At 33.4% G+C, this 21,414-nt stretch overlaps 3 protein-coding genes across 3 annotated transcripts in view; all 3 read right to left on the bottom strand.

Moving 5' to 3' along the window:
• Nucleotides 1-7,763: 7,763 nt before the first annotated feature.
• LOC111697220 (DET1- and DDB1-associated protein 1-like) lies at nucleotides 7,764-10,660 on the bottom strand. Its single transcript, XM_023467129.1, has 4 exons — nucleotides 10,550-10,660; nucleotides 10,012-10,104; nucleotides 8,809-8,875; nucleotides 7,764-8,116 (listed from the first exon to the last, which is right to left on the bottom strand). The coding sequence occupies exons 1-4, from the start codon at nucleotides 10,651-10,653 to the stop codon at nucleotides 7,931-7,933; spliced, it is 450 nt and encodes a 149-aa protein (XP_023322897.1). The 5' UTR covers nucleotides 10,654-10,660; the 3' UTR covers nucleotides 7,764-7,930.
• On the bottom strand, nucleotides 10,640-13,083 carry LOC111697216 (peptidyl-prolyl cis-trans isomerase E-like). Its single transcript, XM_023467123.1, has 5 exons — nucleotides 12,956-13,083; nucleotides 12,591-12,671; nucleotides 11,598-12,047; nucleotides 11,209-11,448; nucleotides 10,640-10,836 (listed from the first exon to the last, which is right to left on the bottom strand). Exons 1-5 carry the CDS (start codon nucleotides 13,073-13,075, stop codon nucleotides 10,693-10,695), a joined length of 1,035 nt encoding a protein of 344 aa, XP_023322891.1. The 5' UTR covers nucleotides 13,076-13,083; the 3' UTR covers nucleotides 10,640-10,692.
• LOC111697213 (uncharacterized) overlaps nucleotides 13,082-21,414 on the bottom strand; it is a 27,474-nt gene continuing 19,141 nt past the window's right edge. Inside the window, exons 17-28 of the mRNA XM_023467120.1 lie at nucleotides 20,227-20,338; nucleotides 19,782-19,908; nucleotides 19,042-19,144; nucleotides 18,655-18,690; nucleotides 18,060-18,180; nucleotides 16,483-16,663; nucleotides 15,700-15,781; nucleotides 15,136-15,194; nucleotides 14,582-14,689; nucleotides 14,242-14,274; nucleotides 13,996-14,136; nucleotides 13,082-13,212 (exon numbers count right to left, since the gene is read on the bottom strand). Of these exons, the coding sequence (XP_023322888.1) occupies nucleotides 13,089-13,212; nucleotides 13,996-14,136; nucleotides 14,242-14,274; nucleotides 14,582-14,689; nucleotides 15,136-15,194; nucleotides 15,700-15,781; nucleotides 16,483-16,663; nucleotides 18,060-18,180; nucleotides 18,655-18,690; nucleotides 19,042-19,144; nucleotides 19,782-19,908; nucleotides 20,227-20,338 (1,227 nt within the window). The 3' untranslated portion in view covers nucleotides 13,082-13,088. The remainder of the gene's footprint in view (nucleotides 13,213-13,995; nucleotides 14,137-14,241; nucleotides 14,275-14,581; nucleotides 14,690-15,135; nucleotides 15,195-15,699; nucleotides 15,782-16,482; nucleotides 16,664-18,059; nucleotides 18,181-18,654; nucleotides 18,691-19,041; nucleotides 19,145-19,781; nucleotides 19,909-20,226; nucleotides 20,339-21,414) is intronic.

Here is a 21,414-nt window from a genome sequence, read left to right as displayed (position 1 = left end):
GTTTAGGTTAAGTGAAAAAATGTTCTAACATACGAGCAAAATTTCCAAGTTTAGGTGGGTTTCAGGGGAAGAATTTCCAAGTTAAGGGAGAGAATTAGCAAGTATGGGAAGAGGAAGGGGGGGGGGAGAAACTACCGCAGTAGAAATAAAATTGCAAACTTTTGCGGAGAACGTGATCAGAATATATTTTCTTCAAATTAAATTGAAGAGTAAACCCATTTGAAACCCGTCCCTTCTCTCCTCACTCTCCCTCTTCAAACAGGATTCTATTCTTTTATGTTTTTCTTCCAATCAAACTTTTTTTATATTTCTCCGCCATCTTTCCCCGCTATCTTTTTCTCCGCCATCTTTCCCTGCCATCTTTCCCCGCCATATTTCTCCGCCACCCTTTTCCGCAATCTTTCCCCGCCATTTTTCTCTGCCATCTTTTCTCCAGTTTATATATTATTTACTTTTCTTTGTGCACTCTATATTCATATTAAAAGGATTAAATACTGAATGACTTGTGAATCTTTAAACATGTCACAGCTCGAGAATACATTATTAATACTGAAAATTCCTGTTTTTTAGGTTGATAAAAACCTGCATTATTATTCAAACAAAAGCTCATTGTGACAACCCTCTTTTTACAGACCATAAACCTTAGGGAGGGGCGGAGTACAACAGGGTGGGAAGAGTTGGGGATGGGGATTGAAAAGGGTTTAGGAGTGAAAAGGTGAGATAAAGAAGGTAGAGTGCTAAGATTGGAAGAGTAGGATTGAAGATGGATGGAATGGTTTAGGAAGGGCAAAGGGAAGAAGGGTGAATGTGGGTTAATGGAAGGAAAGCTGTAGGAAAGAAAAATGGAAGGGGAAGGGAGGGTATAGTACAGGAAGGCGAAAAAGAAGGAAGAATGCATGAAGGGGAAGGGTAGGGTGAAGGTTAGGAAGGGTTATGAGGGGATGGGTAGGGTGAAGGGAAGGAAGGGTGCATGAGGGAAAAGGGTAGAGTGGAGGGTAAGGGGAGGGTAGAGGGGGAGGGAAGGGTAGAAGGGTAGGGTGGTATACGGGTGATGAGGTTTATTGAGAAGATAGGAGTTATTTTACCTCATTGTTGGGGTCGGTTTTACAGTAAATAAAATCATTGAGTATAACATGAGCAGGGGGACATATTGAAAATGTTGATATTTTTACTTTTTATGTTGGGAATTCTCATCGTTAACTTTAAAACGGGGAACATAAAATGATTTGATATATCAGGAGAAAGAATAATTTCAAAGATCTACAAAGTACACAGTCCAAAATAGATGTGGACAATTTTCTGCTCTACAAAACAAATGTTAACCCGCTTTTGAAAAGGTTTCAAAGATAGTACAGTCGTTGTCGTATGTATTTATACAATGAAAGTGACTTTTTATTCTAATTTCTACCAATCGTTGAAACAGCAGAGACACATAAACATGTAAAACAGGAGAAGTTGTCAGTTAACAGCTTCTATTTGTTTACTTGTAAACTTGTAATTTAAAAAACGTTTATTAGGAATCAAAGCATTTAATTAATAAAAAGTTCCCTTTATTGTATTGATATAATCGCCGACCACTGGTATGAATTTAAAGTTCTTAAAAATATCTTTTTAATATGGTTATAGCTAAAAGGTATATTTTTTCCATCATTTGTAAACACAATTTTTTCAATGCAATAGTAGGGTGTACTTATGTTTTTTTTGTTTGTAACAAAACCTAATCAGCATAACTCAACAAATATAAAATCTTTTAAAGCAAATGGAGCGAGGAGAGAGACAATAAATCCTCGAAAAGTTCTTTGAAGAAATGTGTACACTGTATAGTTTATACCAGTATAAACAAAACAAAACAAAACCAAGCTCCGGGCATTTCTATTTAGGAATACAGAAAATCGAATATATTTGTTCAAATCAGAAAATAAAAACCATTCTCAAATGTAATGTAGTAATTACCACAAACTCTAACTATAATTATAATTCTTATATCTTTGCATCCCAATGTCGTAGACTATATTTCAAACTATGAAATGTTTTAGAATCAAATCAATTTAAGTTTGAAATATCAGAGATAATTTGAGTTTGCTTCTAAGATTATCTTATTTCTCAAATGAACATGAACAATGAAAACAAACAAAAAAGTCTGCAGAGAGTTGCATTTGAAGAGTTTCATGTCGTCACTATAAAGTCTTATTCTCTTTGGGTTACCCTGTAAAAGATTTATTTGCAAAAGATTGCATAATTTGACAAACTATTTTATCATTTTATTCATTAATAATTTGTTAAGATTAGATAGGTTTTAAGCGGATATGATCCAGCAGAGTTTAAAGATAGATAGATATGTCGGTTCTGTTGGATTCAAATCTGTTAAAACTAACCAGGCCTAAACTATCTAAACTAATAGAAATTATTCGCATATTTTTACACAACCTAATACTACACAACTATACACAAGGAATAGGATTTACTAAAAACATTTTAAAATACACACTTTTTGTTTAAGTTAATGTTTGTTTACCTTTTGCATTATGTTCTTGTATTTAAGCAGACCCAGTTTAAAATTTTTGGGGAGAAATTTCCCCTTAACCCAACCTGGAGGGGGAATAGCTAATTTAGCTTGGAGATACAATACTACAATATTATAATACTACATACCAACAAACACACAATTAAACAAACAAACAAAAGACAATCAAAGTATATATACAGGTTCACCCACAAAGGATGAGATTGTAAAGACGACCAGAATCTTTTAGAATATGGCGATCCCGCGGGGCAAACTAACCCTATATCTTTACATAGTATTCATTATATAGATATTTAAAGGGTATTATTGTGGATCTCTGTTTAATTGAGGGCTAGTTGAAATTTCAACGAAAGTCCCTTCAAGAGGTTCACTGCACTCATGGTTGTTAATCGTTCAGAGTCCGAATTTAATGAATTTGAGCCGCGTCTCAAATCTGCCAAAAACCGGTTTCAATTGCGCGCTGGCTTAAATCTTGATATATTGAATTCAAATTTAGTGGAACCAATCATATTTGAGCCGCGTCTCAAATTTAAGCCGCGGCTCAAACTCTTTAAATTCGGCCTTAGGTTCGTTTCATATAACATTAAATAACTGTATTCTGTTATAGTTTACTTTTATTAAACTTTGCAATATTTTCATCCGAAGAGAAAATACAAAGAAAAAACTATCGTTTTATTTTTGCATATATTTTTTATCAAGGTAAAAATTTTGAATAAACGATTCTGTATTTTGTAAAACTTCTCAGGTTTTTGTGGAACCTTTAAACCTTTTAAACCTTTTAAACACCCTCAAAAAAGAAACAAAACGATTACTCACAGATTCTAGTGTTTAACTTGAATCATCTCTCCAGTTTTGAAAATATAACAAACTAGGCTTTCATTGCACTTTGCGCCCATCTTCTATTTCAATTGTGAACATTTTCTCGTTTTATACATTGTAAAACAAAAACAATAAAATTTCGCGGATTTTAAAAATAAATTTCGTGGATTTTCAAAATTTAATGAAAATTGAATAATTTGTTGGAGGCAATTTTTTTTAATTTTGATCATCCATAAACCTTCCTTGGGGTCATGTGAGGTCCCACACAAAATTTGGGCCCGATCGGTTCAGCCGTTTATCGGATACAAACAAACAAACAGACAAGCAAAGTTTAAATATAGATTTTCCAGGTTTCAACATGGTCTACCTCTTTTTTGTGCTTTCATTACACTACAGTAATCGACGATTGTGTCAATGCAATGAAGACGACTTTTCTATAATTAGTTTTTTTCAAATTACAAATTTAATGTTAAACAATATGGGAATCTGTTAATTGACAGCTTCTCTTTGTTTCCATATTTATATGCATCCTGCTGATTAACAACTTTGTAGGAACAAATTTGAAATAGAAATTCGTCACACTCACATTTAATTGATATATACGACGACGACATTACCGGAGATATTATCAATTTAGTCAATAAAACCAAAATATATGTTTTTGTGTAAATCCCCATATTTGTCTAATACATACTTTTTACATATATTTATCTATGTATCTAACCACAGATTAATGTCGGATCAAATCCTTCAATCCTTTACAAATCCTCCCCTTCCCTTCATACAGGATTTATTTCCCCAACCCTCTACAATCCCAGGAATTGGAAGATTCTCCCGTAAACAGATATTTTATAAAAGTTTATAAAATGATAAATAATCTTATCAAGAACCCATAAACCTGTGAACTAGGAAGACTACTGTATAGACTCAAGTTATGATTATAAATAGTCCAATGAAACACTGAATAGCAGATCTTTTTCACCGGCCATATAAGTTGGCTCTATAACATAAAACAAAAATGTTTAATATTTTTGCCGGCAAAATCAAAACAGATCCTGAAAGTACATTCCGAGCATAGTTTTAAATATTTAAGGTTGCGACATCAGGTTAAAAAGATATGAGGATTATAAAATTAGAGTTTAAGACAAGAAATAAGTTCCTGTAGATTAAAAGTCTAAAAAAAACTCTCTCAGCATTAAATTGTAGCCAAGCATAACCAAACATAATTACTAGTTTTTGAATAAACTAGGCTTTTAGGGCGCTTCGCGCCCATCTTCTATTCAAATTGTGAACATGTTGTTTTTTTACATTTTAAAGCAAAGAAGAACAAAATTTTGCAGATTTTTAAAAAAAAATTCGCGGATTTTCGAGAATTTAATTTTTTTTACAAAATTAAAAACCTTTAAAACACATTTTTTTAAAATTTTTATTGGATACAAACAAACAAACAGACACCCAAACACCAAAACAGACAGACAAGCCAAATTTATATATAGATTGAAAAAAAAACTGTGCTACAATCGACAAAACCCGAAACCTAACAAAAACTGACCAAGAAAATAAATAAATAAATAAATAAATAGATATTGGAAAAACTTCTCAATCCCATCAGGCTTATTTTCATCACAGCCAACAAAAAGAGGGAGTCCCAAAAATGCACAACAGTAACCTTAATCTGATCAATAATGTGGAAGATATCATCGTTTTGCACTTCTATTTGCGGGAGGCATCAATAATTTTGTATGTATTTTAAAATAAATCCTAATTGGTCTCAACATTAAACATCCCTTTTTTAACAACTAAATACTGAAAATATCAATTTTGTCTAAAAAACGGGATGACCCTCTTTGAAAATAGGGTTACATATAATTACAATGACAGTATATTTAATAGGATTAATGAAATACTACAAAAACTGTCAATATCTCTTTTATGGGACACAATATAATAATTTCTTCTATACAAACCTATTTTGTTTTTCTGGCCAGCAAAAAGGGATCTCTTGCCTTAATCCAACAAATGTAATAATGGCATAAAAATTATAAAAAGTGCCTTTTTTTAAAGAGACTGCAGTAAGCGTAATTGTTTCATTAAGTACAATATGCAGTATACATTGTTGATACTATAGTACGCATTTTGTGTTATGACGCATAAACAAAGTGATAAATTAGCAACAATCCAGAGGATAAAATGCCATGCGTACGACAGAGATGGTGCGGATTGCACTTTTTCTCAAGACCTCAAAATTTCTACCTGCCAGCGTATCTATATATATATTATCTTTGGTTGTGTGCAAGATTTTGCCTTTTTTCTAGGTTTTAAAAGGTTTATTTCTGATAATTTCAGTGTGTTTTGTATCAGTAGAACTACGCAAGTCACTATATTTTGAAAATTATAAACATTGATATCTAATTCATGCTTAATCAGACAAAGCTTTTCAGGGAACCGTTGTGAATCGAGCAGAACCATCTTGGCATGAAGAGTCACTTAAAAATACGCCTACAATCCCTTTAAAGATACTGATAACTCTTCTCAAACTCAATCTTTGCAACCCTATAGGTTAAAGCGTAAATATGTCAAAATTTGATCAGTTGATCTGACAAAATACCAATATTAGGTGGCAAGGGAATGTAAATTAGACATTTTATATTTGTGCATCGAGTGATCAGTGATAAAGAGGGCAGAAATACAGCTTTACAGAGTGTCCTATATCATATTAGATCGTCAATGGGTCTAAATTACAATTTCCGGGACTCTTCAGAAATTTTAAGAAGAATAAATCAATTTAAAAAATTGAATAAGACTAATATAAAAATTTGCTTGCAGGAAATGCTATGTTTTTCGAATATTATATGTTTATTTTGGCGTTAAAGCTTAGAGATAATCGAATATAATATAGGACGCTTTGTATATTACGATTCTCCAAAAACTGTTAAATGGTAATTTATATTTACATCCAACAGTTTATAGCTCTAAATTGCAATTTTTGGAACCAATCAGGCAATCTAAAAAGAATGAACCATTCAAAAAATTCTTTAAGAATAATATTTTTTTGGAGTGATATGTGCGTATTTTGACGTTAAAGCTTGGAGATAATCTAATGTGATATGGAACGCTCTGTATGTTACAGGGTGTCCCACGAAACATGACAGTATGCAGGCCGACTTGAGTGTCGTCTTGATTTTTGATATAATTTGCTGCGTTTATTTGTCAATCTAATTTTAGAAGTAAATTTCTAGAGATAATAATCACAAAATTTCCCTTGTCCTGCCATTTCCAAAATGTGGTCTGCCTTTCTTGTGCTTTCAATATTGCCCGAGATATGAAGAATTTCGTTCAGATTTCGACAATTTTGCTTTTATTTAACAAAATTGAAATCTGAACCAAACTCTTTATATCTCCGGTAATATTGAAAGCACAAAAAACGCAGACCACTTTTTGGAAATGCCAGGACTAGGAGAATTATGTAATAATTGTTTCAAGAATCATACATGTTAAAGTAGATAGAAGACTAAATGTCACAAATAAATTCAAATACCAAAGACGACTTTCAAGTCGTCTTCCTATTGTCATTTTTCGTGGGACACCCTGTATCTTCACCATACCGGAGTGTTTCAGCTGAAATTGAAAATATCAATGTACAGGTTGTCCAAATAAACATGGGAATTCGGTGACGAATTCGATATCGTCTTTCTTATGAATTAGCATTGTAATTTGTAATACCTAAATTCAAAAGCCGTAATATTATGTCTGTCTGTAATTTTCTTGTTTTAATAAGTACAACCGTATGCAGTCAAAACAAACATTCTAATTGTAAACATAGCAGACGAAAATATTACGGATTAAAGCTTTCTCAGTAGGTACTAGGTATCACTATTCTAAATCAAAGAATTATTTCAAAAGACGATATCGAATTCGTTACTTAATTCCCATGATTGTTCGAACACCCTGTACTAGCTGCGTCCATACAGAACTTGGAATAAAAACATAATTCGATGCATCTATACTATCCGTTCTGTTCTATCAGTTTGTTTTTAATCTTCATGACAGAAACAATCTCAAGAACTGACGAAGTTCAACCCAGACCGAAATATATTTTCAATATTGTGGAACTAACATCTACTTTTTTTACTCTACAGAGGTTTGGTCCATCACAATCACCGAAATATAAATGAACAAAAAGAGTTGTTGCAAGAATTGTTTATGCTCCGTACAAATGTACTGCACAGTTAAAATTAGTTTTCTACAGACTGACCCCGAGAAGTAAAACGTATTAATTGACCTTTATGTATGAAGAGTTCATGATGTACAAGGGGTTGTACAATTTTTAGCTTTATAGTCTGCATAAACAATCTATTCTTATGTATCTAGGATATACATACTCTTTAGTCTTTACACTCTAATATAACAAAAACAATTATTCAAGAAAAAATTTATATTTCTGTACTAATATTTTACTGTTCAGCAAAAATGGAAGATTTCACAATGTTAAATACTTGAAATGTTTTGCCAGGCTCGGAACTAATGAATCAAAAATATTCTGTATAAAACAAATTAAAAATGCAGAACAGCGGTGATAGTGAGATTCTATAGGAGGCGTGTCAGCCGTGTAATATCGTAAGGAGGGGGAGGACCAGCAGGTAACGAGCTTTGAGAGGAACCCCGTAAGGATCCAGCTGAACGTGAAGAATCTGTTCTGGTTCGACTAGGACCCGGAGTAGTTGGTTCTGAAGCTCCAGGTTCAATCTTTGCTCTTTTTTCCGGAACCTCGTCCTTAAATACAGAGTAATTTTTACAAATTGTTTTTTTTACTGATAAATGTGAAAATAATACATTTCAAAAAAATAATTTACTTGACCCTTTCCCCAATAGACATGATGTTAGGGGTGCAAAATGTAAAACTAAAATTTATGAAAAAATAGATAAATAAATTATTGAATAAGGGAGAAAGCAAAAAAAAACCCGAGAAAAAGCATCCAGTTGTTATTAATTTACCCCTCACCCGCATATTAGACAAAGTTTTAGGTCAAATTGTTTAGAAAAAGTGGAATAAAATGAATATAAAAGTATAGTATTTCCCACACCCCTACATTTATTAATATTTAGGTTATAATACATAACTTATACGACTGTGTGTAATTTTTTGGATTACAAATCATTTATTTTTTAATGCTTCTACATATTATTTGATAAATTACATAAGCAAAGGGGTCCTTCATTAAATATCTATGATAATCACTTTTTCCTTAGTTTGTAAAGTATAAAACAATAATAATACATAACTTTTTGGTAGATTTTCCTATTTTTTTTTCGCGCGTGAATTTTTAAAACTTTGAATAAATGATTGAAGGGAACATTTCCTAATCGTTGACTCGCAACAAAAACTGGGTGACTTGCGGACTATTATTGAGAACAAACAACGAACAAACCAAACAGCTGTTAAAAATTTGTTAAAACTATTAAACCTGTATTTCCTCGCCAACTCGTTTCTTGGTTGAATTAGTTTTCTTATCCCACTGCTGATGCAAGAACCTGGAGAGTTAAAGGGACTGTAAGCGTAATTTCAAGTGAACCTTCATGTAAAGATGACAATGCCCGATTTAATACAGTGCCCTTGAAAACTTTGCAATTTCTCTGCGAAAGTGACTTGCGCAAAAAAAAAAAAACAATGGAGAAATTAACAGAAATAAGGGACTTTTCGAGTCAGAAAAACGACGGCATCTTTCATATTTTTTTTTATTAGATACAAATTGGGCATTGCCATCTTTGCATGGAGGGTAACTTAAACTTATGCTTATATAGAAACCAAGAGGAATATGAAGGGTGAAGCATCAAGGGCAAAAGAAGGTAATGAGGATAAAGCATTCAAACAGCTATATACTTTTGCTAAATAGAAGGAAATATAATTCAGTTATAACATTGAAAATGAATATGTATGCTTGTTTTAAGGCAATTATGCAAGTTTAAGCAATATTTAGCAATACACGTTATTATTATTATTAATATTATTTTTATGCTGAGGAAGATAAAGTTAGATTAGATAAAACGACTGAAGTATCATACAAATAAATATAGAAGGTGCATTGGTTTAAAGAGACTGTAAGCGTAGATTCAAGTACCCCTCCATGCAAAGATGGCAATGCCCGATTTACAACTGTACCCTTGAAAGTTTTTCCTGATCAAGCATAAATTAGATATCAATGTTTTAGTTTCTTTAAATTGTTTATTTTCATTTAAATTTCGGTGATGGTGATGGACCAAACCTCTGTAGAGAAAAAAAGTAGATGTTAGTTCCACATTTATTGAAAATATTTTTCGGTCTGGGTTGACCCTCGTCAGTTCTTGAGATTGTTTCTTCACAAAGATTAATTTATTTTCAATTGAGGTTTCTTTGCAAAAGTGACTTGCGCAATGCGCATTCCTTATTTATAAGAAACAATGGAGAAACTCACAAAAAGAAACACTTCTAGATTCAGAAGAACGACAGTTTTCTTCCACATTTTCTATCAGATTAAGGTTCCAAGGGTACAGTTGTAAATCGTGCACTGCCATCTTTGCATGGGCGTTCACTTGAAATTACGCTTTGCGCAATACCGCAGGTCGTGGAAATACTAATTGAGCTGGGGTAGGGGGGGGGGGGTTGTCCCCTTTTAATAATAAAAAACTACCTGAGAAGAATGTTGGTTCGCTCAGTTACAATTATTTGCTCTGGAGGATCATCCTTAGTTGTAAGATATGTACTCTTCTTTCCAGTTGTACCCCTAGTAAAAAACAATTACAGTACAGTTACAATACAGTTACAGTGTAGAACAGCACAATACAGTTTCAGTGTAGTTTCAGTACAGTTTTAGTACAGTTACAGTACGGTTTCAGTTCAGTTTCAGTACAGTTTCAGTACAGTTTCAGTACAGTTTCAGTACAGTTTCAGTACAGTTTCAGTACAGTTTCAGTACAGTCAAGGCCACAGATGCAGTCACAGAATACAGACAGCCACAGATACAGTGCAGTACAGTACAGTACAGTACAGTACAGTACAGTTCAGTACAGTACAGTACAGTACAGTACAGTACAGTACAGTACAGTACAGTACAGTACAGTACAGTACAGCACAGTTCAGTATAGTCAACCATCATAAAGTAGAAATCAATGCTTCATCCAAAATAACCTAGGATGAAAATTGATGTTGATTAATAAAATACCCATTACCTATGGTGACTGTCTGGGTTTAGTCTGGTAAAGTTCTCCTTGTTTCTGGACGGAAGGTCCTTCAGGAAGTCGGAAACGGAACTCATCTTCTCTGAAATAATCATATTATGTATTTTATACTCCAGGTACACACGGTTACACAGCTAAACTAACTTCTCCCCCTGCCCCTCCCTGTAGGTTGTCATCTTCAGCAGTTCCCGCTGTGACATGATGTGCTTGTCTGTTAGTTCTCCACAACTAGCAATCATCACTTTCTCAGTCGGTTTACCAGATTTCGTTCCGAATTTCTAAACAAAAAGTTGATTTTAAAGGGACAGTCTCCTCTATTTAAAAAGAGTGAATCTCTTTAAACTTGCTCTGCTCAATAATGTCGAGATTATCGTCGTCATTAGAATATAAAAGTGTATAATTCTGACAATTTCCTCCATAGTTTCTTTTGCAGAAATCCAAAAATTACTCTTTTATAAAAACCGTAACTGAAAATAATCGATTTTCGAAAGTAAAAACATATTTAATTTATTCTTGATTATACAAAGGTGTAAAGAATACCGTTGTCAATCCTATAATTTGAGTTAAGATTACCTCTACATTCCAGTTATCTGTATTTGTTTGTTCTTCATTATTTTTAATTGCATAGTTTTGTTTTCAACATTTTTTACCTCTATCTTTTCTACAACACTGTAACCGGAAATCACATTCCCGAATACCACGTGCTTCTTGTCCAACCAGTCCGTTTTTGCCGTTGTAATGAAAAACTGGCTGCCGTTGGTCCCGGGTCCAGAATTTGCCATACTAAGGGTTCCAGGGCCCGTGTGGGTCAACTGGAAGTTTTCATCGGCAAATTTAGCTCCGTAAATAGATCTTCCGCCGGTTCCATTGTGGTTGGTGAAATCTCCACCCTGTAAAACAAATAACGTTGGTTAAGGAAGCATAAAAACCAGATCTGAATTCTATTTAAAATAATCTTGTTTTCTAATGGACGTTTTGTTTAAATTTTTTTCTTCTAAAATATGTCCAACATTAGCCAAACTTTAGTTAGATAAATTACCTGGATCATGAAACCTGGAATAACTCTGTGGAATATAGAACCTTGATATCCGAACCCTTTCTCATTAGTACAGAGAACTCGGAAATTCTCCGCGGTTTTTGGAACCACGTCTGCTCTGAGAAGAATGATAACACGTCCCATCATCTTGTCTCCGATCTTGATATCAAAGTACACCTGTGGATTTCTTCTCTTCTTGCTCTCCGGTCCTTCGTCTTCACCCTCCGCCCCACGCTTCTTTGTCCCGTCTGTTGCCGGCGTAAGACCAGCGATTTCTGTTCCTGCTCCGGTGGCTCCGTCCGGCGTGAGCGATGCTCCAGCGTAGTTTTGGAGCCACTCGTCGCTGGCCCAGACAGGACGCGTACTTCCTTCTTTGATCTTCATTGGCTTGGCAAGGTTTACGCGCAGTGTACGCCCGAACATTTCACTGTCATTCATGTTGTCAATGGCGGCCTGAAAGAGATAATTATTTTAATTCTTGTACAAAGCGAACCTTTTCTCTAAAATAGAACTTTAAAATGATTAATATCTCTACTTGTTACTAACTAATTGTCATAAAGAAAATCGTACACTTAAAGGGAGAGACCGGCTAGACATGATAGTTGATCTGAAAGTGCAGAATTGAAGAGAAAAACGTTAGGATTAATTTTATACCAATGGTAAATAAAGTCTATAGCTTTCATCGATAATTTCTTTTAAGAAATATGTTTCTAAACAGCAATTTAAAATATTTTTTACATGTTTGGTCCGGGTTATTGAGTAATTGTAAAACATCTAGTGAAATATCACATTTACAAACTACTTTACGCTCTTACTTAAAAATTGTACACCGTAAAAATTCTTATTGATATCAAATGCATCCTAAGGTTGTTCTCTACAATACTGCACTTTCAGCTCAACTACCATACCTAGCCGGTATCTCCCTCTAAGAATAATGTTTTCAATATAATTTATTAATGAATCTTATTTTCATAACTTCTGCATGAATCAACCCACCTGTGCGTCCTCCGGGAGTTCGAACTCGATAAATGCGAATCCTCGATGCTTCTCAGACTCATAATCTATCGGCATATTCACCTAGAAACATAATTTTTAAGTCGAATAAAGTTAAAAGCTCGTCTGCAATGAATAACCAATCAAAAGCCACAAAAATAGCCTCTCAGCTAATGAGATTAATAAAATATGGGTCAGCTATTTTTAAAGGATTAAGTAAATACATATTCGCTTGTGGTCACTAGTTTCGAGTAAAGGCTTTGTTGATTAGCGATCAAATAAAAATTCTACTTCTGGTCAACGCGTTAGTGGAGTAATTAAGCATATTTAGTTAATTTCTTTAATTTTAAAAGTTGTCTAATGTCTACCTCTACGATATCTCCAAATGGGACAAATGCAGCGTTTAATACTTTTGTATCAACCTCCTCAGCTAATCCTCCAACATAGATCAACTTTTTAGGACCTCCTTTTGCTGGACCACCCTCCATTTTTTATCTGAAATCATAAATTTTCTTGAAGAAATTCTGCATATTTTATCCAGTTGTTAAATTGCGAGTTCTTTTTCTCCTGGTTTGAACTGCCCACTTTGGATTTGATCTCGTCTAATGCAATCTGGACACCCAACCTAAAAGAGATACAATGTGTTCATACTTTAGTCTGGACATTGATTTGTGAAGGAACACTGTCACAAACTCTGATTTTCTATTTCTTATATCTTTGCGACCCAATGTCGTAGATCTTATATATTTAAAACTATAATATCTGTAAGATCAATTAGTTTATTACTATTATTATTATTATTATTAAATATCAAAGTTTTACACAATCAGAGCCAAAAACTTTAGAATGGGATATCCAATGCGCAAACTTTTGATTTTCTTCTTAATCCTCTTTTTTGGATATCCCTACTGTATAAAAGTTACGTTTGATAACAATTACAGATACGATGCTATGTCCGATTGAACTAAAGTCAGCTGTTCACAAGCCGGCTTTTAGAGCATTTAAACCAATACAAATTTTATCATGTTAATATGAACTTATTAAAAACATATTTTATCAAATTTGAGGACTATAGCCATTTTGAACGTTAGTCTTAAAAAACATTGATCCACAACTTACGTTCGTTCAATCAATTGATATGACACCATCAACACCAGAAATGCGCAAAAATTAAAAACCGGTTTTTCAAAAGTTAAAGAGCGCATCTCTAATCTCTAGAAATTAATCTGAAGACTAAATTAGTCTTGATATTAGCAAAAAGAGAGGATCAAGTATTTATCTCGATATCCACCATTCTAAAAGGGAATAGAATATTCATTTGAGAAATTTATTAAAATTAGTTTTTAGAGTACAAACAACTTTGGAGTACATTGAAAAGAGGATTTGAATCATGAAGAAACAAACTAACCTGGGATTGAGTTTAGTGTTTATCACAGATTTCAGCCGTCGGAGGAATATGGTTTTAATTTCCGACCCCAGGTTGATGTCAGAGGGAGGGTCTAGAGCTAATACGTAATCAACCCTGCTCCAATCTATGAATTTCTTCATTCTATGGAGAATATAGCATTCAAGGGACATGATCTCAATTTTAGCTAGAATATGCAAATATACGTTGTAAACAGAAGAAATAATTCAAAGATATAAAATGCTATTCCTGTTCAGCGGTGTTTGGAAGAAAGCTCTAACCCTAAAAAAGAATTTTTAATTTCCCTGATATATGAATGAGGAGCGTAGAAGGGTAATTTTTCAGTGGCTCCCATACAACTGTTGAATAGGACGACTTCTAGACTCAAATTATCATTTAAAAATTCCAATAAACACGAAACACAGCAATAGTGGAGTGTATCGTACACAGACCAAATTCACTTTGTGAATTGATTTTAAAGCCACTGGCAAAACTGTTTGATTTTTAACGAACCCAAAAACACATGAGAAATTGCTTAAATTTCGTTTTACTAAATAGATCTGACTGTGGTTTAGATTTAAGTTGTAACCTTCTCTCCTGGTTGAGTAGCTCCACCTTCTCCTCGACCAGTATCAAGGATAAAACCTTCTTCTCCACCAGGTTCCGCTGCAGTATCCTCGTTATCAAGGGAATAAATCTAAAAAATAAGGGACATTTGTTTACCTACTTAGTTCAGTTTTACCCAACAAACAGTTTTACCCACAAAGGATGAGGTTTAAATAACGACCCAAAACTCTTTACAAATTACGATCTGTTGATTGAATAGTGGCTTCAATATAATCTAACTAACTACATTTGATCAAACAAAACTTGTAAGGGTACTGTTATGCATCGGAAATGCCACTTGTTAAGTGAAGGGTGACTTGATCTTACGTTTACAGACCCTTTAAATTAGAAAAATCTAAATATTATGATGAAGGTGTAAAGGGTAAAGGTTAATACAAATGAATGAAGCAATGAAAATAAAACTTTTCATTCAGAATCAAAATAAACAAATCGGTTTGTCTAATAAAAAAACAGATTCGTTAATCCCTTTAAAAAAATAGAAATTTAACTGAATTTCTCATTAATTCTAAAAAATGCCTGTGAGGGTAGAGAATTATTTCAGGTTTCTGAATACTGGAACCTTTCTTTGATGTCTCCTGAAATTAAACAAAATAAAATACTTTTTGCAGTAATAATCTTAAACAGAAAAAAAATCACGATGGCGGCTTAGATAGATAGCCTACAACTGTTTTCAGCCCCCTGTAAGCCTTTGAAATGATTTATTTGCATAGTAGTTTAAGGTTGTATTTGACACAAAACTTAAATTTTTATTAATCATAAAATAATGAACACAATAGAGCATTCATTTATATTTTCCTTTAGGCTGAATTGAACAACAACATCTATTAATACAAAACAAGTTAAAAAGGTTTTTTATTTATAAAAATAAAAGACTATATTGCTCCTTTAAGTAAACAATAAAACATAGTTTTTCTTTAAATATGCAGGGAATTAAACGCCAAAGAAAACGATAGGGATTCAGTCTAAACAAGTATCCGGAAAATAGAGGCCAAACGCAAAGAATAAGGGAGGATGGATGCTTTTTGGTAAAAACTTCATTGTTTATTTTAAACTTTTGATAAATAAACTGATAAATGATACCTTAGTTTGTGAGCTGTAGGTCTCCTGTACATATTTGGCAATAAGTTTCTGCTGATCTGCTCGAGACATGTACAGAAAATTCCTGAACATCGTCAGATAATGGGAGTGTTCGTTAAATAAAAGGTGTGTTCGTTAGATAAAGGGTGTTATTAAGGGAGTGCTCATTAAATTAAGGAAGTGTTCGTTAGATAAAGTTAGAGTTCGTTAGATAAAGTTAGAGTTCTAAAAAGGGACTTTTCTTTAGATAAACAGTGTTCGTAAAAAGAAAGTAAAGGACAAACCATAAATTAATTATGAATTCAATTGTAATCAATTTATGTCACATAACGTAAAATAGATTAATCATCCAATATTGACCTTTTACCCCTTTCAATACAATAAACGACTCAAATTCAGGTAAGTAGGCATTTCGTTTGACAAAATGAGTTTAACTAAATTGAAGTAAGGAGTCGAAAGGGGATGGTGGAGATGTCCTATTTGAAACAATTTCTAATTGTTAAGGTCATTAAAAGTCATTTGAGGTCATTCGAGATCATAAGTGTCAACATTTAAGGAAAATAGGTCACTTATTAGGTGTGCAGCCAAAAATTGGAGATTTGAACCAAAAATGAAGGCAGGGCCCTCCCCCCCTTCATCAAATAGGACATCTCCACCATCCCCTTTTAAGATTTAATTGGTGGATTCAATAAAACGAAAACTGTTCAGTAATTATTTTTTATTGTGAAATTTGTATATTTTTAGTGCTTCTTATACCCTCATTGTTTTATTAAATTTAAATCTTACTTTAAATATATTGGAGAGACAAGATGAATATATTCTTTTCTCTTCTTCAACCATGTGTCCAGGTTGGAGTATTCTCTCCCCTCGGAGCTAGATTCAACCGTCCTGATCCATTCTGATCTCGAGAGATACTCACTTTCTTTACGGATAATCTCAACTCTGCTCCACTCATCCTCTACCCAACCTACAGACACAATGCATATACTTTGAATTATGAAAAATGCTTTACAGCTCTATTTAAACATAATCTGAATGGCCTATAAGTATCGCTTTGGTTACCAGACTTAATTCTTTCGATCATACCCTTATCCTAACTCATGTATTGAACAGTGCTTAGGATCCAGATCCCCTAAATCCGCGACATTTTGGCTTCCTGGATCCGTATCCACAAAAATATACAGATCCACGGATCCGGATCCAAGGGGGAAAATATCAACAACAGGCGAAAAAAATTGAACTCAAAACAAAAATTTAACTGTTGAAAAAAGAGAAAATTTTTTTTTTAATAAATTCATTTTTTTTTATTTATTGTATGATATAGGATGTATACAGGAGCAAGTGTACAACTAATTTACTTAATATTTGAATATAATTAACTATTGTGAATTGATTTTAGATCTACTTTTGTAGTCAGCCCTAGAAATAATTTTCATCATCGGCTTGTAGACGGGTGAATACTATACATATACATCCTAGCTCTAATTTGAATTAAGAAACTAGTAAGTTTAGGATCAAAAGACTCAGGCAGAGAAACTTCTTCTCAAACAGTTTAAAAGTACCTAAAATGATCATCCTAGGTTTTACGTGTCTCATACTTCATATGGAATATATAATCGGAGAAAAACCAAAATTCAAAATATATATTTAGAAAAAAAAAAAATATAATATACAAATAATTTTGTAAAAATTAAGTTTTAAATGAGCCAGTGCTTTGCCATGAAACACCTGGAAACACAATATTTATCAAATTTTCTATTGCTTCCAGATGAGTAAAAAACATCATGACTGGTTGAAACAGATCCACCTATACAAATTACATTAGTTTGTTTTTTCCAACGTCTGAAAAAGTGCCTTTGTGCTGCTGCTGGGGGTTGGTATCCAGCAGTTGATATTGAAGAGGGGCCTATCTTGTTCATCAGATGGAGAGATGCTTCCTTTCAAAGTTGAGGAGCCATTTTTCCCGCAAGGAACCTCGCGTATAAGTAGGTTTACTTCCGGGCACCACCCTATAGATGTCACATCTAGGGACCACACATTTTAAGGGTCACTTCCAGGGACCACGAATGTAAGGTTTCACTTTTCTCCAATATCTTTTGTGTGAGGTGCTGGGTGCTGGTCAGTGGAAAGTTTGCTTAACTTCAGTGATCTAATGAGAACTGGTTACACACTTTTACCATCCCACCCCACTTTCTTAACTCTGAAAGGTCCATGAAGTTTCAGCATGAAAATTCATCATTTGGTTAAAAATCAGTAAATTTTAAAAAAATGTCCCTAATAAAATATTTGTGTCTTTACATTACAAGCACACGGCTGTAAACTGTCAAGTGTACACACATTGTACAATAGTACTACTTAAATACCTTGATGATCATCAGTCTCAGTTGGATTGAGAACAATGATAGGTTCGGTTCTGGTTCTCTGGTATAGTTTACTCTCCGCCAGGACGGAATTTACAGTTCTGTCTCCACCCTCCAACCTCTCCTAGTTCATAACATTTCGATTTTAGGTAATTATTTTAAACTCAGGGTTGCTTCCATTGAATTTTAGGGGCAGGACCATACTGACCAGCCTCTTAAAAACTTTTACAAATTTAGGTGGTGAAATCAACCAAGTTTACAACAAAAAATGACCAGTTGTATAAAAAAATTGAAAAAATCTGAAATTTCCCGAAATCCCAAACATTTGGGAGCTTTTCCAAACATTAGGGAAATTTTCAGAAGCTTGAAATTTTTCAACCTCAAATTTTGAAATGAATTTGGGAAACCGAGAAATTTCCCAAACATTCAGGCATTTGGAGAGTTAGGTTTAAAAAATACCAATAGGCCCAATATCGCTAAATATTTTGTACTTCATGTTAAAACATCTCAATTTTTACTAAAACCGACCCAATAATTTGAACCTGCTCTAATTGGTAAAAATTATCTTTATTTTTTAATTAAAATTTCCAAAATGTTCCTGTAGGCAAGCTTTCACCAGGTCTGAGTATTTATTCTAATCACCAGGATATTTAACAAAAATATACCTCTGCTTTATATATTAAAACTTTTTTTTAAATGTTATGAATGATTTAATTTTTATGTTTAACAAAGTTTTCAAAAAAAAAATCACATGACAATAATCTATCATAAGGTAGAACTTAAATTTGCAGAACAGTTACTTTGCGACCTCGTAACGTTTCCATTTTTTATTTAAAACTAAGAGCGACGAAATCAAACTTTTTTTTGTTGTATATAACTAAAACTTTTTCTTTTTCTTATCAAAAAGTCTTCAAAAAAAGAATTATGTTGTAGGCTACTAGGCATACAAGATCTAAAACCAAATTAAGATTAATGTGATATATCCCTTCTCTCCGAAGAGTAGGTTAAGCAGGACCAGTTTACGTCCTAGGAGATGGGTTGGGCAGTTGATCAGATCTTCACAGGACTGATCAAACCACCAGTTCAACCTTAACAAACACCATCATATAATCATATTTAATATTAAAATAACGACACAAAAAAATATTTGTCAATTTAGATATTTCTAACAATTAATTTTGCTAAATCAAAAAGTCAAAGTTCATAATAGAAAAGGTTCCCAATTTAAACCATTAGGTTACAAAGATATATGGATTACAAAATACGAGTTTGAGAGAAATTATCAATTTCTTTGAACGATTCAAAAACAAATATTTAGACAAAAATGATGCAGAAATTTAAACATTTGATTTAGCAAAAATAGATATTTACACAGAGTCGTCAAAATAAAGTGGATTTTAGAGACGATCTTAAATCAATTTTAAGAGCACATATTTACTGATGTTTTCAAACAAACAAACATTAATTGTATCTTAAAATTAGTTTTACGGGGGTGCAGAAGTCAGATGTGTTTTATTAGGGTTTTATTCGCTGAGTTGGGAAAACAAATATTTTTGGGTAAACGTTTAAAAAAAGTTGAAATTATTTTGCTCTTTGATGTCGGATTATTTTTTCTCGCTCCCCAGACTATCGAAAATTATTTTTTAAATGATATGATATGTTTCAAAAGTATTTCCACCCTAAAAGTCGTCAGTGTTTTCCCATATTTTATGTTGACCACTGTACCTGGTGTTAAATATATCTAGAACTGTATCCGGTTGATTCAAGGTTTGTACAACCTGGAGAACTGAATTCACAAGAAGATCCCAGGCTTCTATATTAGTCATATTCTCCTTCAAATCCAGGAACCCAACTAAACAGTTAAATATCATCAACTATTTCAAATCTAAAACCATTGAAAAGGCCTTAGATTTAGCAATGAATATTCTAAGCTGCTAATTTATAAATAGAATTTTTTATAATATAATAACTGGGAAATGGGGAGGTTTGAATCAAAATGCAAAAATTACACTGAAATCCAATCCTTTTATAATTATTGTATAAATCTAAAAGAGTCTTCTATGTTACTTGTCTAGGGGTAACAATGCAAAACTATGAATCAAAAATATAATTTATTATTTTTAATCTTTTAGTTCATTTAAGGTTAAGAGGTTTGTTGTTCAAGTTCTACCTATTTTCTCTACAATCCCAGCATGGTCTAAACCTCCAGTGGCAGTTGGTAATGATTCATCGTCATTACTTCCTAAACTCTCATCTAGGTTCTCATCTTTCCGTAATAGGGCCTAGAATATATATCTGATTTCACAGAATGTTCATCCAGAACAGAGATTATGGAGCCACATAGAAATAGAAATGATCCTATTGTTGTGGATGCACATATTAGACCCTTTATGCATTATGTTAACGCACAACTTAGATCCTTTATGTATGATGTAGACGCACAACTTAGATCCTTTATGTATGATGTAGACGCACAACTTAGATCCTGTATGTATAATGTAGACGCACAACTTAGATCCTGTATGTATGATGTAGACGCACAACTTAGATCCTGTATGTGTGACGTGAACGCACAACTTAGATCCTGTATGTATGATGTGGAAGCACAACTTAGATCCTGTATGTATGATGTGGAAGCATAACTTAGATCCTGTATGTATGATGTAGACACACAACTTAGATCCTGTATGTATGATAGGGACGCACAACTTATATCCTGTATGTATGATGTAGACGCACATCTTAGATTCTTTATGCATTATGTGGACGCATAACTTAGATCCTGTATGTATGATGTAGACGCACAACTTAGATCCAGTATGTATGACGTGGACGCAGAACTTTGATCCTGTATGTATGATGTGGACGCACAACTTAGATCCTGTATGTATAATGTAGACGCACAACTTAGATCATGTATTTTTTGACTTGGACGCAAAAACTTAGATCCTGTAAGTATGATGTGGACGCACAACTTGTATCCTGTATGTATAACGTAGACGCACAACTTAGATCATGTATGTTTGACAGGGACGCACAACTTAGATCTTGTATGTATGATGAGGACGCACAACTTAGATCCTGTATGTATGATGAGGACGCACATTTTCTTTGTTTACCTGACAGAAAGAAATGATCCTATAGTTGTGGATGCACATCTTAGACCCTTTCTGCATTATGTTGACGCACAACTTAGATCCAGTATGTATGATGGGGACGCACAACTTAGATACTGTATGTATGATGTAGACGCACAACTTAGATCCAGTATGTATGATGTGGACGCACAACTTATATCCTGTATGTATGATGGGGACGCACAACTTAGATCCTGTATGTATGATGTGGACGCACAAAT

The sequence above is a fragment of the Eurytemora carolleeae genome, unplaced genomic scaffold (assembly GCF_000591075.1).
Source record: "Eurytemora carolleeae unplaced genomic scaffold, Eaff_2.0 scaffold139, whole genome shotgun sequence".
Classification (NCBI taxonomy): Eukaryota; Metazoa; Arthropoda; class Copepoda; order Calanoida; family Temoridae; genus Eurytemora; species Eurytemora carolleeae.
This window is presented reverse-complemented; position numbering and strand designations above follow the sequence as displayed.

Excerpts from the sequence above, each read along its gene's own strand:
- LOC111697216 (XM_023467123.1), bottom strand. The coding sequence starts at position 13,075 with ATGGAGGGTGGTCCAGCAAAAGGAGGTCCTAAAAAGTTGATCTATGTT. Across the intron at positions 12,048-12,590 it reads AACTCCCGGAGGACGCACAG|GCCGCCATTGACAACATGAA; the intron begins GTGGGTTGATTC and ends TATCTCTTTCAG. Across the intron at positions 10,837-11,208 it reads GTGTTGTAGAAAAGATAGAG|AAATTCGGAACGAAATCTGG; the intron begins GTAAAAAATGTT and ends CTTTTTGTTTAG.
- LOC111697220 (XM_023467129.1), bottom strand. The coding sequence starts at position 10,653 with ATGATTATTTCAGAGAAGATGAGTTCCGTTTCCGACTTCCTGAAGGAC. Across the intron at positions 10,105-10,549 it reads AACCCAGACAGTCACCATAG|GGGTACAACTGGAAAGAAGA; the intron begins GTAATGGGTATT and ends GTTTTTTACTAG. Across the intron at positions 8,876-10,011 it reads CGAACCAACATTCTTCTCAG|GTTCTTGCATCAGCAGTGGG; the intron begins GTAGTTTTTTAT and ends TTAACTCTCCAG.